Source organism: Nestor notabilis, unplaced genomic scaffold (assembly GCF_000696875.1).
Source record: "Nestor notabilis isolate BGI_N333 unplaced genomic scaffold, ASM69687v1 scaffold11563, whole genome shotgun sequence".
NCBI lineage: Eukaryota > Metazoa > Chordata > Aves > Psittaciformes > Psittacidae > Nestor > Nestor notabilis.
Genome location: NW_009921516.1, coordinates 26,963 through 42,038, shown reverse-complemented (window position 1 = coordinate 42,038; position 15,076 = coordinate 26,963). Strand labels below are relative to the sequence as shown.

At 37.5% G+C, this 15,076-nt stretch overlaps 1 protein-coding gene across 1 annotated transcript; it reads left to right on the top strand.

Moving 5' to 3' along the window:
- Positions 1-6: 6 nt before the first annotated feature.
- GALR1 (galanin receptor 1) lies at positions 7-11,256 on the top strand. Its single transcript, XM_010011199.1, has 3 exons — positions 7-561; positions 7,429-7,494; positions 10,913-11,256. Exons 1-3 carry the CDS (start codon positions 31-33, stop codon positions 11,228-11,230), a joined length of 915 nt encoding a protein of 304 aa, XP_010009501.1. The 5' UTR covers positions 7-30; the 3' UTR covers positions 11,231-11,256.
- Positions 11,257-15,076: the final 3,820 nt, after the last annotated feature.

The following is a 15,076-nucleotide window of genomic DNA, read 5'->3' as shown; positions in this document are numbered from 1 at the left end:
ACCTTGATCGTCTTTGTGTTGATCTTTGCCATGGGGGTTCTGGGCAACTCGCTGGTGATCACGGTGTTGGCAAGGAGCAAGCCAGGCAAGCGTCGCAGCACTACCAACATCTTCATCCTCAACCTGAGCATTGCCGACCTGGCCTACCTGCTCTTCTGCATCCCCTTCCAGTCCACAGTCTACGTGCTCCCTACCTGGGTTCTGGGTGCCTTTGTCTGCAAGTTCATCCACTACTTCTTCACTGTCTCTATGCTGGTGAGCATCTTCACACTCTCGGCCATGTCGGTGGACCGCTATGTGGCCATTGTGCACTCCCGACGCTCCTCGGCCTTGCGTGTTTCCCGCAATGCACTGCTGGGCGTGGGGCTCATCTGGGCGCTCTCCTTCGCCATGGCCTCCCCTGTGGCTCACCACCAGCGCCTCTTCCACCGTGAGGCCTCCAACCAGACCTTTTGCTGGGAGCACTGGCCCAACCCACGCCACAAGAAGGTCTACGTGGTTTGCATGTTTGTCTTCGGATATCTGCTCCCGCTGCTGCTCATCTCCTTCTGCTATGCCAAGGTGGGGCAAAACAGGTAGTATGAAGGGTATGTAAAAGGAATGGGGGGGGGGACGGGACACAATGGTGGCAGGTGTCCATGAGCTGTGGGGCCATCTCTGGTCACATGGAGGTACATGGCACTGTTGGGAGGTGACAGGGCAGAGGTGAGTTTCTGGCGCAAAGGGGAAGGGCAGGTTTTATAGCTGAGGGATAACTGGGGCAGGGGGGCACATGTGTGTGGCACAGACAAATCAGGACAAAGATTGCACGGGGCTAGGAGGTGGGGATGTTCTGGCAATAACTGGGGTCCCTCTGACGTGTTCTTGTTGCAAAGTGCTAAGAAGCTGCAGTGCTCTGCTGCTTTCTCTGTCAGCACAACTCTCCTATTCTCTTGCAGTGCTGTATGGGTTTAACTCAAATAAGTACAACAAAGCAACAAGTTGTTCAAGCTTCAGATGAAGCATTGTGGTTCCTAAAATGAAGTGCACTTAAAAGTGACACAAATGCAACAGTTGTGTCTGATCCAGTGAACATGTTCAGAGCAAATGATGAATCCCACTGCCTGGTCCCTGTGAGCCCTGTCTTGTCCCACTTGAAGTGGATGTGAGATTTACCTCTGACTTCAACAAGGGCAAGGTGGTGCTTGGGAGCAGTGCATGAGGACTCAGGTAGGAAAAAGCAGTAAGTAAGGGTGTGTGAATAAGGGTATTTAAGGACTTTTCTGCTCAGGCAAACTGTCGTAGTTTTCTGTGAACATTAATTGCAGCCTTCAACATACAGTCCACTGCTTTCTGCTGCACAGGAGCTGGAGCTCCAGCTGCTTTCTGCTGGGTTAGGCAGACATCCTCCTGTTGCTGTGCCAGCAACCTTCATGAGGAGGATTCCTCCTTAGGCAGCAAGTTATATTTGGAAGGATAGGTCTGCTCTTGAGATTAAAGACTGCTGAAGTGTTGAAATGCCAGTTCTTTATTCAACAAATTAAGTAGATGTAATTTAAACAACTAGTTTTATGTTCAATTTGATATGTATTTCATATAAATATTTCATATTCATATTTATATTTCTATGTACATCAGCTTGTGATGTGCGAATTCAGGCTAGAGTGGCATCCAACTCTGCTAAAAACAAGTTATGCAGAACTCAAAGGACAACATTTCTAAATTACTGTTTGTAATGAAAAAAGTCTGACCTGGTAAATGGAGAAGAAATACATGCTTTCATACATAAACTGAGTTCTGTTTTCCCTGGATGAATACACTGATCCTTCATCTACAGTGCTGAATATGACTGAGCTGTGAGAGGGATGAAACTTGCTGTAGCCACAGATTATCAGTTTTAAGAAAAGATTACATATTTCAGGGAAAATGCTATGGAATGTGTGCAGAGGCAGCTTTTCAGCTATTAAGAATTATTATATTTTTCAAAGCCAAAGCATCTTCAGTTTCAACATAAAGTGCCAGCCTTCAGAGTCTAATTATATTATGGGGGATTGAAAACGTCTTTCAAAATTGCAACAGTCCTGCATAGTGGGGGGGAAGGGGGAAGTAGAGGGAGAGGAAGGGAAATAGTATACTTAAACAAAAAAAAAAGCATAGTAAATATAACACACCATGTTGTAACAAAGCACCACTACAGAAGTGGATCTCTCAATATTAGTATGAATACAAACCAAACCGAACAAAACAAAAACCCCACAAAAACCCCACAATAACAAAGAAGCTCTGTGTGAAATATGTGCCCAGAACAAGTTCATAAAATCAACGTTGCTCACAGTTACAGTTAAAATCTTGTGCTTAAGTTATTGCCAGGCTAGGACCTTGCCCTTGCTTGGTGATATGTTTTGAGCCTGTATGTATGATCCTGCTTGCCATGGTGTCAGGCTGGAAGATCCAACCTGAAGGGGTAAGTTTTAGAAGGTATGTAGGAGATACTTGGTATTCCCATCACTGTCAAAGAAGCTGAAAAGTGCTGTGACTTGTAACATGGCTGTTGGAGGTATTTGTACCCTGTGGCATAAATGCTCATTCCTGTCCTCAGTAGGAGCCACTGGCAAATCTCCAACTGCAGTATTTTGGCACATGGGGCAAGGGCAGGGGAAATTAAGAATGACTAGTTGGAAACTGGAGCTTTAGTTTTCGATTTGTCAAAGCTGTTACTATTCTCACAGGTCTCAAGCAAAGTGGTCACTGCAACCTTTTGCTGATGTTACTGAAGTACTGTGAAGTACAAGTATTTGGGCTTCTGAATTCACACAGGGTTAAAAGATCACTGCTGTGTGTGTAATAGCCTTAGAAGTATTACAGAAATAAATACATTAGTTTCTTATGGACTTCACTGGTTTTCATGAACTATGGATCAGCTAAATAATGCAATCTTCTGATACAGTATATTAAGACAAAGGAGACTCATTTCTCTATTTGAATATATTGCCTTTTCCAGACTCCTTTAAGGCAGTTCTGTTTCTTTTATAAGCAAATTGCAGTTGAACTTTCAGTTTTGAAAGTCTCATTTTTTAGGCACTCTAATAGGGAGCTGAGTTCTTTCGCTCTCTCACTCTCTATTAAATTATGTTAGGAGAGATTTGTATTTTCCCCAGTGGATAGCAATACTGTTAGAGCCTACGGAAGTGCTGAAATACTGCTAGATATTTGGAAACAGCATCCTCCCACAAAATCAGAACTGGAAATCTCACATGACATGCTCTTAAAGCAGAGATTTATGAGATCGTGTACTGTGTCCTGTGTGTACATCTATCCATTTCCTTTCTCCCACAAATAACTTTTGTTGAGTTTCAACCAAATTTGATAGAGGAGTGAAAATATCAGAAAGAATGATATTTCCCTAGTTTTGTGAAAACAGGAGTCAATGAAGAAGATGGAGAATCTTCATCATCCTCTTTCCTTTAAGGAGAGTCAGTTTGCACTCAGCTGTTAAAACATCAGACAATCCATAGAGGGAAGAGGTCTGATGTAGCATCTACTCATGGAAGACACAAATCTTTTTGGGAACACACAGTCAAGAGATCACAAATCCACAGCAAACAAGCTTTTGTTGGCTCACAGAACTACTCTTGAAAGGAGCTTACTACTCCACCCAGAGGAGCAGTGATTATATAGTTATTAGTTGAGTTACAGTGCTGTATTTTCTTGATACTGACTTTTTGTATGTGTTTTGTAACATTGCTACATTTGCTCACTAATGTGATCTCAAAGGACAAACTGATAAATGCTTCCCGGTGAGCTTCTAACAATTGACATCTTCCAGGGTAGCACAATGTGACAACTGATTTTGGGTGCTTCTGCTTATCCAGTTATGAGGATTCAGTCCTTGAAAGTCAGGCCTCCCTCAGCCAAAACTTTAGGTTGAACACCCAAAATCATTAGCAAACTTATAGATGTATAAAGTTAAAAACTTTTTAAAAGCTTATTTCTTGCCTTAAGGATGTTTTCATTAGTATCTATCATTCTGAACAATCTGAATTTATGGAAGTCATGTATGATTTATAGACTTGGTTAAAAGTAAGTTGTAAAAAGTAAGACCCTCAACATAAAATACATGCTTATATGGTTTTTGGCTTAAGATATTATTTTTAAATTTTTTCTGAGCAGTAAGGGAAAACTTTACTAAACCACACTGATAAGAAAAGAATAAATGGTATGACACATTAGCAATACTATTAAATGGAAGAGGGTGAAGGATCTGTTGTGACAATAGAAGTAGCAGCATTACTTTCAAAAATGGATTGCAGGCAATGGCATTGAATTTAAATCAGTTTCAAACTCTAAAATATGGTTCAGAATGTAACACTCACGTTATGGCTCTGTTAAGCAAGCAGTTCATTCTTATTAGATAATGAACTTAGGCTTTCCTGCTGCATGATTTTCAACGGCTGATAATGAAGGACAGACAGGAAATATGCTTTGCAACAGTATAGACTTCAGACTTTTACAGTATTTGGTAGACTTAAGTGAACAAGCACAGATAACAATCTATTTTTTAATCTCTCCTATATTCGAAAAATCCCTTTCTCAACTTGATTTGGTCATAGCTGTGGTATTACAGTCTGGACCAGACGGAAACTTCCTATACTTCTGTGATCCTAAAAGTCTTCTTACACCCTCTTTCACATCAGTATAACTTTCTTCCTACAGCACCCCACCCTCATCTCCAGAAAACAGGAGAGCTATTCCTTCCCCAAGAGCCAAATAAAATCTCCTATCAACAAGTACATGAAAGCTGGAGTTAGAAAAGTTTCATGTAAAGAGTTAATTTTTCCACAGAGCAGAGTTTTTGGAAAATATAACAGGTTGCTGAGAACAGGTTGTGACCTATTGTTTAGCAAGGTGTGTATTTCATTCCATGAATTAAAAGTGCACATGCAAGTGTAAGAGTGGATACCTTGAAGGACTTTAAGAAGGACTTTCTCTTTAGAGAAATAACCTGAGACAAATTCAGAGGCACTTGTAGAATACTTGCTCATTCAGGTGAAGTGACAGTGGCTGTTAGAGATATGATCGATTATTCATTGGCCTAGAGAAGAAGTAATTTGAACAGGGCAGTGAGGTGTGTTTGATTTCCCTTGTAGTGTTTGTGCATAAACATGGCTCTTAATATTCCTCCACAGGGTTCTGTGTAGGTCTCTGAGTGATGTTTTACTGCTGTTGATGGGTAATTAAATTCTGCCTATTTCTCTTGCTGCTGGTTTTCATACCATCTGGTACGCTACCATGTAGAGCCAGCATGTTTTCACTGCAGAGAAATATGTATACAATCTGAAAGAGTGGAAATTGAGAAGGATTTATTGGAAGGTTATCCTCTAAATCTTCAATAGACACCCCCCTCTCACTTCTCAGATACCCCAATTTAACACTTTTGTCTACTGCATCTTTCTTTGGACCTGGGGAGAGATGCGATGAGGTGTGCTAAAAGTTTCAGAACAAAAGATAAAAATATTTGTGACTTTAAAAGAATATTTTCAAGTTCTAATTTCTGGGAAGTGTTTGTCTGACTTTAGTTTTGAGCTGTGAGGGAAAATCACAGTACAGTAGTCTGTGCATGGCAGGAGATTGGATTCTCAAAGGCCCAGTAGAAGCAGCACATTGTTTTAAGTTATGTGAAGTAGCAGCGATGGGAAGTGAACTTCACCACTGTATTTCTCCCATGCTCTTTTTTGTTTTACGTGTTTCACCCATGAACTAAGCAGTACACAGTGACAGCAGGTGAATAAAGAGTGTGTGAGTTAGTGGGTCATCTCTCTGGTCTTCCGCTGGACCTCAGAGGCTCTTCTGTCCTTTCTTTCTCATCTGCTCCTGGAGAAGAAAGAAAAACTGAACCCAAAACAGGACCTTCTCAGAGAAAACCCATTTATTTTTCTCCTGCCTTTCCTGAACTCTGGGTAGTCTTGGTAGCAGCCTGGCCAGTGTTTCAGAATAGGGACTACATGGAGGGCCAAGTCATTTCATGCACAAACATGTTAGTGCACAGGTAAGCACAAATGAACTGCACTTCCAATGTTAAGTGGTCACAAGTAATTTTTATTGTTTCTGGTTTCTGTTGTTTTATTGTTGTTCATTGGTAACTAAGAGTAGATATTTGAAAAGTGGAATCCACTGATGAGCTATGGTTATTCACAAATATTATAATTTCTTTTAATTCATTATGTAAGTTTCTAAGTCTCAAATCCAGAGTGAGATCAAGTCTAGGTCATCTTGCCTGGTGTCTGTCCTGGTAGTGGTTAGATGCACATTTTAGAGAAAAAAGTGAAAACATCCCCAGATAGTGTAAGAGAATTTTAATTTATACCCTTTTTCCCACCTCAAGAAGTCTCTTTATAAGCCCTAAAATTTAGTGTTATATAGCTTAAAAAAATCCTTTTAATGTTGGATGATCTTACCTATTAGATTGTTCTCAGTTCATCTTAGAGCTATGTAAAATGCAACCCAACATCAGCATCATCTAATTGAGCTCTACATCTCAGCACTCTCTCTATTCCTCTTATTGCAATTAAATCCTTGAGTTTATTTCAGCATCTCCTTTTTTTCTTTTTTTTAATTCTGTATGGTTTACAAATTGTTAATCATATTCAGTTGAAGAGATATTCCCTGCCCTCCATGCCTACAAATCATGCCATGAGAAAATATTAGATTCAGTTAATAATGACTGCAGGTAAAGTAGGGTGTGCACCTCTATGTGACCACTGTCCAAAATCTTATGTATAAATAATTATGTTAAAATTTGGACCCTGCTGTTTGGTGATGAGCCTTTTTGAGACATATTTTAAAAAAATTACTCGTGAAAGGTGCATGACAAGTGTCATCCAATTCTTGATAAAGGTCGTGCTTCATGTGAGATACATTTTAGTATAAATTATTTTTGAAAGCCTAAGCTTCTTTCGAAGATAAAATAGCATCAACATCCTGATTATATTAACCAAACATCCATTTGAAGAAAGCAAATTATGCAGGTGACTCAGAAAAGCTCTGACTGAAAACATACGCTTTTTATGTTACATGCAGTAAAGGTCATTCTAAATTAACAAGCATTGACATTTTCATGGAAGAAGAATGATTGTTAATTCTGTGTGCATGATAGGTTTCCATTTGTTGCCTTCTTAATTTGAAATATATGTTTGTTACATAATATATATGAATTTTTATAGAAGAATTCAGTCGTGGCCCGCTTCATATTCATTGATTCCTGCAGACGCAGATAAGTAATTCCTTTGGATTTTATACTGTGCACTTTTGAAATGTGTCAGTTGAATCAGAGATGTTTGTAAGCGAGTCATCTGTAATGGAGAGCCTAACCTAAAATACATGGATTTGAATTTTAGAATGCACTGAAATACAAGATACAAATTAATACAAGATACAAATTAATCTTTTCAGGTTCTTAATCATCTGCATAAGAAGCTGAGAAACATGTCAAAGAAGTCAGAAGCATCCAAGAAAAAGGTAGATTGCTTTCATTACCATTATGTATTTGTTTATCGTTTGTTTTATGGCTAAGCTAATTTAGTATCATACTGCTTGTTGCCAAAGATGTAATGGAGAGAAGGAATTGAAGTATTCAATGATATATTCAATGTCTCTCTGAACTTAGCAGGATTGGAATATTTCCTAATTAGGGTTTTCCATCTCAGTGCATTAAGCCTTTACCTAAGATCGCCATATTCTGAACTTCAGAGCATCTGAAATTTACACATGGATAGACAACCTGTCTCTAATATTAGATTGGGGTGGGTTTTTTTTTGCTCACAGGCATTTTTCCCTAACTTGTAAGTATTTTCTTTTTTTTTTTTAATTGATTTTTTAAAATAGCTGTATCATTTATGAAGAATTACTAAGTTATATGATGAGACTTTAAAATGAGGTTTATTTTGTGATAGAATTCTAATAAGAGACTTTTAATGATAATGCAGTTCTGTTGATTTTCCACAAAACATTTTTCTCTGCTATGCTCAAGACAAGTTATGTACTGTTACAAGTAGAATCATGAAAGGTCTTTAAAGCAGAATATAAGCTTTGTGATTAGAACAGTATTTGATGTGTTTATATATTGAATTTGTCAGTTAATTTAACACAGTTCTGATTTTTGAGCAGATTTGACCAAAGTAATGATTTGACTAACTTCTCAGTTTATGAATGCAGAGCCAGAAAAAACCCTTAGGCTATAGCTCTTCATTTGATCTGTTCACTATTACCATATGGGCATGCAGACTGTCTCCAATGTAAATGAGATATACATGGGCTCAACAGGGAATAAGTAATCTATTATTTATGCATTCCCTATTTTATTGAAAAATATTGTAGTCAATAGATTTTAATACCTAGAATTAAAAGCACTGTGGTCCTGATTCCATGAAGTATTTAACATATATATTTTACACTTCATGTCATCAAGGCCAAAAGGTCATTTTCAAAGGTGTTCTGCACGTTGCCATCTCTACTGTCATCTAAATTATTCTAAAACTGGAAATATCTCTGCATTTACTCTAAACACTAAATCTTAAAAGTTGCAAGTAAAAATCAGATCTGGCTAGGAACTCGCTTTCATAGCTTCAGGGAAAAGCATTACATATATGCCCAAGACTGCTTGGATGTATTAATGTTCAGAAACCAAAGGGAAAAATAAAATAAAGGGCAGCCCAAACTTTTTTCTTTGCCATAGCAAATACGTTTTTCATTCTACGGCCTAACTCATGTTTTTTCTAAGCAACTCTGTTTTCATTAGTGTACTGTCTTTCTCTGGTTACTGTATCTTTCTTCTTTTCCTTCTACAGTTTTGTTAAAATGCAATTCAGGCTTAGTTATACATTTCTAGCTTTATTCAAAACTTTACAAAAATTTCAGTAGTAAAATATTAAAATTAATTTGCTATATATGTCGAAAAAGGTAGTGAAAAATATGAATGTGCCTAAATGCTATTTTTCATGCTTTTTCATCACAAAGCATCAATATTTAACATCATGTATTTCAGTTGGTTTTTCCTGTGCTAATGAGAAACCCTAAGGAAGCTCCCATTAGGCAAACAAGAGCTGCCCTTTAGTGTTACTTTGGTTGCAAGCCATAGTGATGATTTTGGAAAGGTAAGCTCTAAAGTTAGGATTAGGAGGACTAATGGGATATAACAGATGTTTGAGGTTCTCTAATGCAAAATTGTTTATTCTGCAGATATGAAAAACCCTAAATAGTTACAAGAGGCACATGGTCGACCTCTGTTTTCAGGTGCATCTGTAGACTCTGTTGAAAGTCAGTGATTTTCCTGGTATATTTTGAATTTTGAATGCACTGAAGTAATATGCCTCTTTTGAAATAATTGTGGAAATGGTATCCAGACAATATGTTTTCAGTTGGAATATTAACACGTTTAAAGGATCAGAAAAGGAACTGCTCTTAATTTATACTTCCTTGTTAGCACACGTTCTCCTGATGAGACCTGAAAGAGAAAATATGCGTGTGAGTGCTAGTACCAACTGACTTATACTCCACAGGGCTTAGCAGGGGAATGGCTTGTGGAAACAGATGAATCCTTGAGACTAAACAAATTACATTTACTACAGATGTAATATCCTTTATTTCTGTTGTGAGATTTTACTAACCAACAACGTAAGTTACTTTGGTCTGTTGCCAGTGAAATCAACCTTTATATTTTTCTGTCAGTTTCTGTAAATTCAGCCATGTTGTGATTAGATATGTTAGTCTGAATTATTATATATAATCGATTCAGGAAGTAAACACCAAGTTCAATAAACTTGCAAAAAGACTAGATATACTCTGTACTGCAGTATTTATCACTCTGGCCACTGGGTTACTTTTGCCTGTGGAGGAAAGCCTAAGTTATCTGAAAAACTATGTTGTAAGTTGTTAATATAATAATGATAATGGTCCATAACATAATATGCTTTTGGAATTAATAGTAGGCTTTTACTGAGAGAGTGATTTAGTTGAAAGAGATGCTTGTTAGAGGACTAGATACTAATTAGTAGAGCAACTGCAAAGCACTAATTGCTGTTTCTGAAGTAAGTGAAAGCTAAAGAAAACAATTGACAATCTAACTCCACTGTGCCCTGGCAGAATACTTTCATCACCTGAAAGATCTATACTGACTGATGCTGTAGTTGTCTGGATGGATCTAATGAACTTGATGGCACTCTTTCTCATAAACAGTGAAAGTGAAGCCAGGAGGCAGCACTGAAGATATTTTATATTCCCTTTTTCTGAATTCGGTGTTTGGTGGTAAACTTTAATTTCCAGATTGTTTTTGACAATGTGTGATCACCAGAAATTTCAAGCTCATTGCTTTTCTCTTTTTTTCTCTAGTTGTATCCCAGAATGATGTTGCATGATTCCCCCTGTGGAAATTTTACATTTAAAGGAGAGACTTTCAAAAAATGCCTGTTCTTTTTGCAGACACTTGGGCAAAGTGTTCGTCTGACTGCTCTAAGCTCTTCCACTATCTGCCCTTACGTATAATAGATCTCTCTTGAAATTATGGTCAGAAATCCTTGTACACCATACAAAAATATAAATCATTAGATCTGGATGAGATCTCCCAAAGACCCATGTTATCATTAGTTTACATCAAGCTTATGCTTTTGTCTAGGGAATCAGGAACATCATTCTTTTACTTTCAAGCAAAACTATACATTTGCCTTTTACTATGGCATTTTCAGGGCTAAGGTTCTTCTTGCAGTAGTCACTATGCAGACTAAAGCCCATATAGGCAATGGAGTAAAATCAGTAATAAATAGTCCACAGTGTGTTCTTTCTCAGCATTTCCCCCTGCCCCTCAATAGTGGTTTTGAAGCAGGTTTAAAGCTGATTCTTCAAGTTCTCATCAGACATCTGTGTTTTCCTTTCCATGTCTCAGACAGCACAGACTGTGTTGGTGGTGGTAGTGGTTTTTGGCATCTCCTGGCTGCCGCATCACGTGATTCATCTCTGGGCTGAATTTGGAGTTTTCCCACTGACTCAAGCCTCCTTTCTCTTCAGAGTAACAGCACACTGCCTGGCTTACAGCAATTCTTCTGTGAACCCGATTATATACGCATTTCTCTCTGAAAATTTTAGGAAGGCCTACAAACAAGTCTTCAAATGCCAGATAGGTAATGAGTCACCTCTGAATGACGCCAAGGAAAATAGAAGTCGAATAGATACACCACCATCTACCAACTGTACACACGTGTGAACTTTGAAAAGTCCTAAATGTTGGCTCTTCATTTGTGTGAACCAAACACCTAAAAAACCAAGCACAATGAGATTTATCCTGGGTTTATCTTGATGAAGTTAATTGGTATTTAATGGACTGAAGCTGCATTTATAGCAGAACTGAACATTGTGAAACTGGTATGAAAGAAAAGGGGGCTGACCGTTTGCATCTTAGCTTTGTCAAATGAAGCTCTTGGACCTTTAAAAGATACTTGAGTAAAAAATGTTGGAGATGATATGTCTGTTTTCTTACTAAGCACATGGTGTGTAAACATTCAAATATGCAAGAAGGAAGTGTTGATATGGACAAGTAACTTTCTGACATCTTACTCCATCGAGGAGAATAGATGGCTAAATTTTCTGTCTTACAACTAACAAATACATTAGTGCTATGATTTCAGAGAGGAAAACTTCTGTTTTCTCTTCATATTGTTTTGACAATGCCTCTTCTCTTTTTAATGTAAAGATGGGCTCTGATTCAGAGTTGAAATAATCTGTGTACAACTTGAGGCAATTGTCTTAGAGAGGAAATACCAATTATACCTGTTTAGCTGTCTTTTTAATGTAACATACTGAGTAGATGGAGTTCTTTCCAAATCATATGGCTGCCTTACTGTATACACAGACCTTTTGTGTGCACTATATAAGGTTTTGTTTATGGCTGTATGTAGTTGTACCAAAATGAGGATTTATGTCTCTCTGAGGGAAGCTTTTCTTCATGTGTTGCATGTGCATGTATGTTTTGTTAACTTTATAGACTTTGAGGTGGAGGTACAGTTTTAAATGTGCAATATATACACATGTTTTAAAATATTATGTTGTATAAAGTGACTCTTGGTAATGCTTAAGTGTTCAAAAATAGTATTCCCTTAAAAGTTGTAGGAGGGGCTTGATACTGTGTAGCTCCAAATTGGAAAAATTCAGAAGGATGTATTTAAATCAATATGAAGTATCTAAGGTAAATGGCCCAATTCTGCAAATTCTTAAATAAGATGAGTAGTTTCAGCAATTTTATAAAAGTAGTTAATATGTCATTAGGTGGTAAACCACTAAAGAAATAGTGGAAAGGCACTCAGTCCTTTGAGAACCTTACTGTTAGCTGGAATAAGATATGCTTTTACCTTTTTAAGTTGAGTAACTTAAGTTGAAGAAACCTCCAGACATCCTCTCAAGGCAGAGACATCCTCAGAGTAGGATTGCTTCCTTGTTTAGGCAAGGTTTGAAAATTTCTAAGGATGGAGATTCAACAGCTTTTTGGGGACAACTTGTGCCAGCGCCTAATCCCCTCCACTAAAACATTTTTTCTTATCCCCAGTTGGGATTTCCCTTGATGTAGCTTCTCACTGTTGCCTTCTGCCTTTTCATTGTGTACTTAAGTCTTCTCTGTAACTAAAATGTAATTTAAGATGGCAGTTGAAATTCCCCCAGCCTTCTCTTAAACAATGTGTCACTCTCAGTCTCTCCTCATCTGTTGTGCTCCAGCTCCCTGGCCAGATTAGTGGCCTTCCACTGGCCTTCCTCCAGCATATCCATCCCTCTCACGAACTGGGGAGTTCAAAACTGAACAGAGTGTTCCAGATGTGTCCTCACAAGCACTGAATAGACTAATTGCTTCAGAGTGTTGGAAGCACATCAGCTATGGAGGGTTAGCTCACGTGAAAATGTCTGTGTGTCGGTATTGTCTGCTTAGAATCAGTAAAATAATATTGAAGACATGCTCTTGCATGCATGGTGTCTGTGTTCATTCTTTCATATGAAGACACAGTTTGATGATATTGCTAGGAACACAAAATATGTGAAAAAACCCCTCAATTGGAGAAGGAGGGTTTATATGTGCAGGAAACCATTTTCTGGGTTAGGATTAACGTTAGGAAACACAGAACAGTGTTGAAGTGCCTCTGAGCTTTCAGATCCTGTCACTCACTAATCGCTCAAATTATTAAAGCACTATCAGACTTCAGCTGAATTTATAACATATTAGGAGATTCTACAGCTTTGAAAATAATATTTTTCCTTTAAAAAATGCTTGTGGTTTTATTGCTTTGAATAAAAAATTATAATGTGAATATGTAATTGTATAAATTTAAGGTGCTGAGTTTAATGTTTCATCTGGAAAAAACTTTTTTTTTTTTTTAATTTTACATAGTTTTGAACCCAGGAGTTTGATAGTACAGGAGCTACATCTGTTTGAAGTTTTAAGCTGCATCACCAACCAGTTAGAAAGGCCCCACCTGATTCCTGGCGAGTATCAGTGAAACTTCCACCCCACTTTTTAAAGAAACCTTAAGAAGCAGCTGACACCCCAAGGCTGAATTTCCTGCCTAAAACACTCTTTTGTCTATCTGTGACTCCAGTGTGACTTTGATATACTCAACTGTGACACAGAGGTTGTGACTGTAAAAGCAGTGTTAACATACCCTGTGAACTGTGTCTAACCTTTGAGCAGCTGAATGGTTGGGCAGGAACTTATTGTGCCACAAAAATGGCTAATTTGGGCAGAAAATTGGGGAATGGGTGCTAATGATGCTGTACAACTGAAAGTTCTGAGCCCATTGGCAGGGATTGTTGTTTCTGGTAGGGGACAAAGCAAAAATTTCACCTCACTTACAGACCTAATACACTTTTTTTTTATATAACATCTTTTTAACCAGAAAGGTTAATTTCATCATACATGTAGTAAAGGAGGGGGGAAGGGGAGAGAGAAAAATAGTATTTCTCTGGCTAGGGCAGATTTTTCCACTCATAGGAAGATAAATAAGCCTACTGAACTCCACACTCTTTTGTGAATTGTAAAGACTAATGTTTAAAGAGGTCAAGAAATTATTCTGTCAGGGTTCTTTGTGCAATGTCAGCTCTGCCTGCTTGTAGATAGGTGTTTGAGGTATGATACAAAAGATTATAGCAGTGCTCTTCTACACCTAAAATACATTTATGCTTCTAACTAAACCTAAAATACATTTCCAAGATGTGTGTGGATGCAGGTGCACACAGTGCACTGCTATGCATGCATCAGATCTAAAATCCATAGGCAAAATGAAAAAAATCAAATGGCACTTAACCAACATATTGTTCATCATGTGCATGAAAAATGGTGGGTCTTGCTCACCTATGTGTTCAGCCGTGCTAATTGCGCAGGTAATTGTATTACCCTTTTAACTAATTTTGATGAAGGTAATCATTTTTATTGGAAGCAAAGCTAATGCTTAATGGCTGCTTCTAAGTGAGTCATTAAACTTCAGGTTTAAGTCAAAAGTGTGTACTAAACATTTATGATATATAATAATTTAAACATTCAGAGTCACCTAAAATTGCTATCTTGTATTAAAAAATGTAGAATATCCTAATATTTTTTATATGTCTAAGGTAGGTAACAAAATTGTGCTATAATCGATTACAAAGATATGAACAAACTGGCTGAAATTATCTGTAAAAGTTGATGACTGTGTAAACAGCTAACTTTAATTTCCCATCTGCAGTCTTAATATTCTTTCAAAATTTTGTGTGATGAAATGAATTAGATATGTGATTATTTACTGGGTTTTCTGAAATCTTTTTCTAAATTTAAGCACTGAAAAAAGCGTATTTTCAAAACCATGTAATTTTTGGCAAGATAGAACATTTTAATGACGTGTTTTAAGTTATGGCCCTTTAAGTTTTGTATTCACTTTCACTCTGCATGCTTGTACCTCTTTCTTAAAACCTTATTTTTTTTCAGAATCTCCATTTTTAAAAAATAATGTCACTATTTTCAAGACATAAATAAACATTAAGCTTTGTATAATGTTGCAGTGAAGTAAATTTCACTTTAAATCCCACATCGTAGGGA

What these genes read in the sequence shown, in the direction of transcription:
- GALR1 (XM_010011199.1), top strand. Translation starts at nt 31, where the DNA reads ATGGGGGTTCTGGGCAACTCGCTGGTGATCACGGTGTTGGCAAGGAGC. An exon ending in TCTCCTTCTGCTATGCCAAG is followed by an intron (nt 562 to 7,428) that starts GTGGGGCAAAAC and finishes TAATCTTTTCAG; the next exon opens with GTTCTTAATCATCTGCATAA. An exon ending in CAGAAGCATCCAAGAAAAAG is followed by an intron (nt 7,495 to 10,912) that starts GTAGATTGCTTT and finishes TCCATGTCTCAG; the next exon opens with ACAGCACAGACTGTGTTGGT.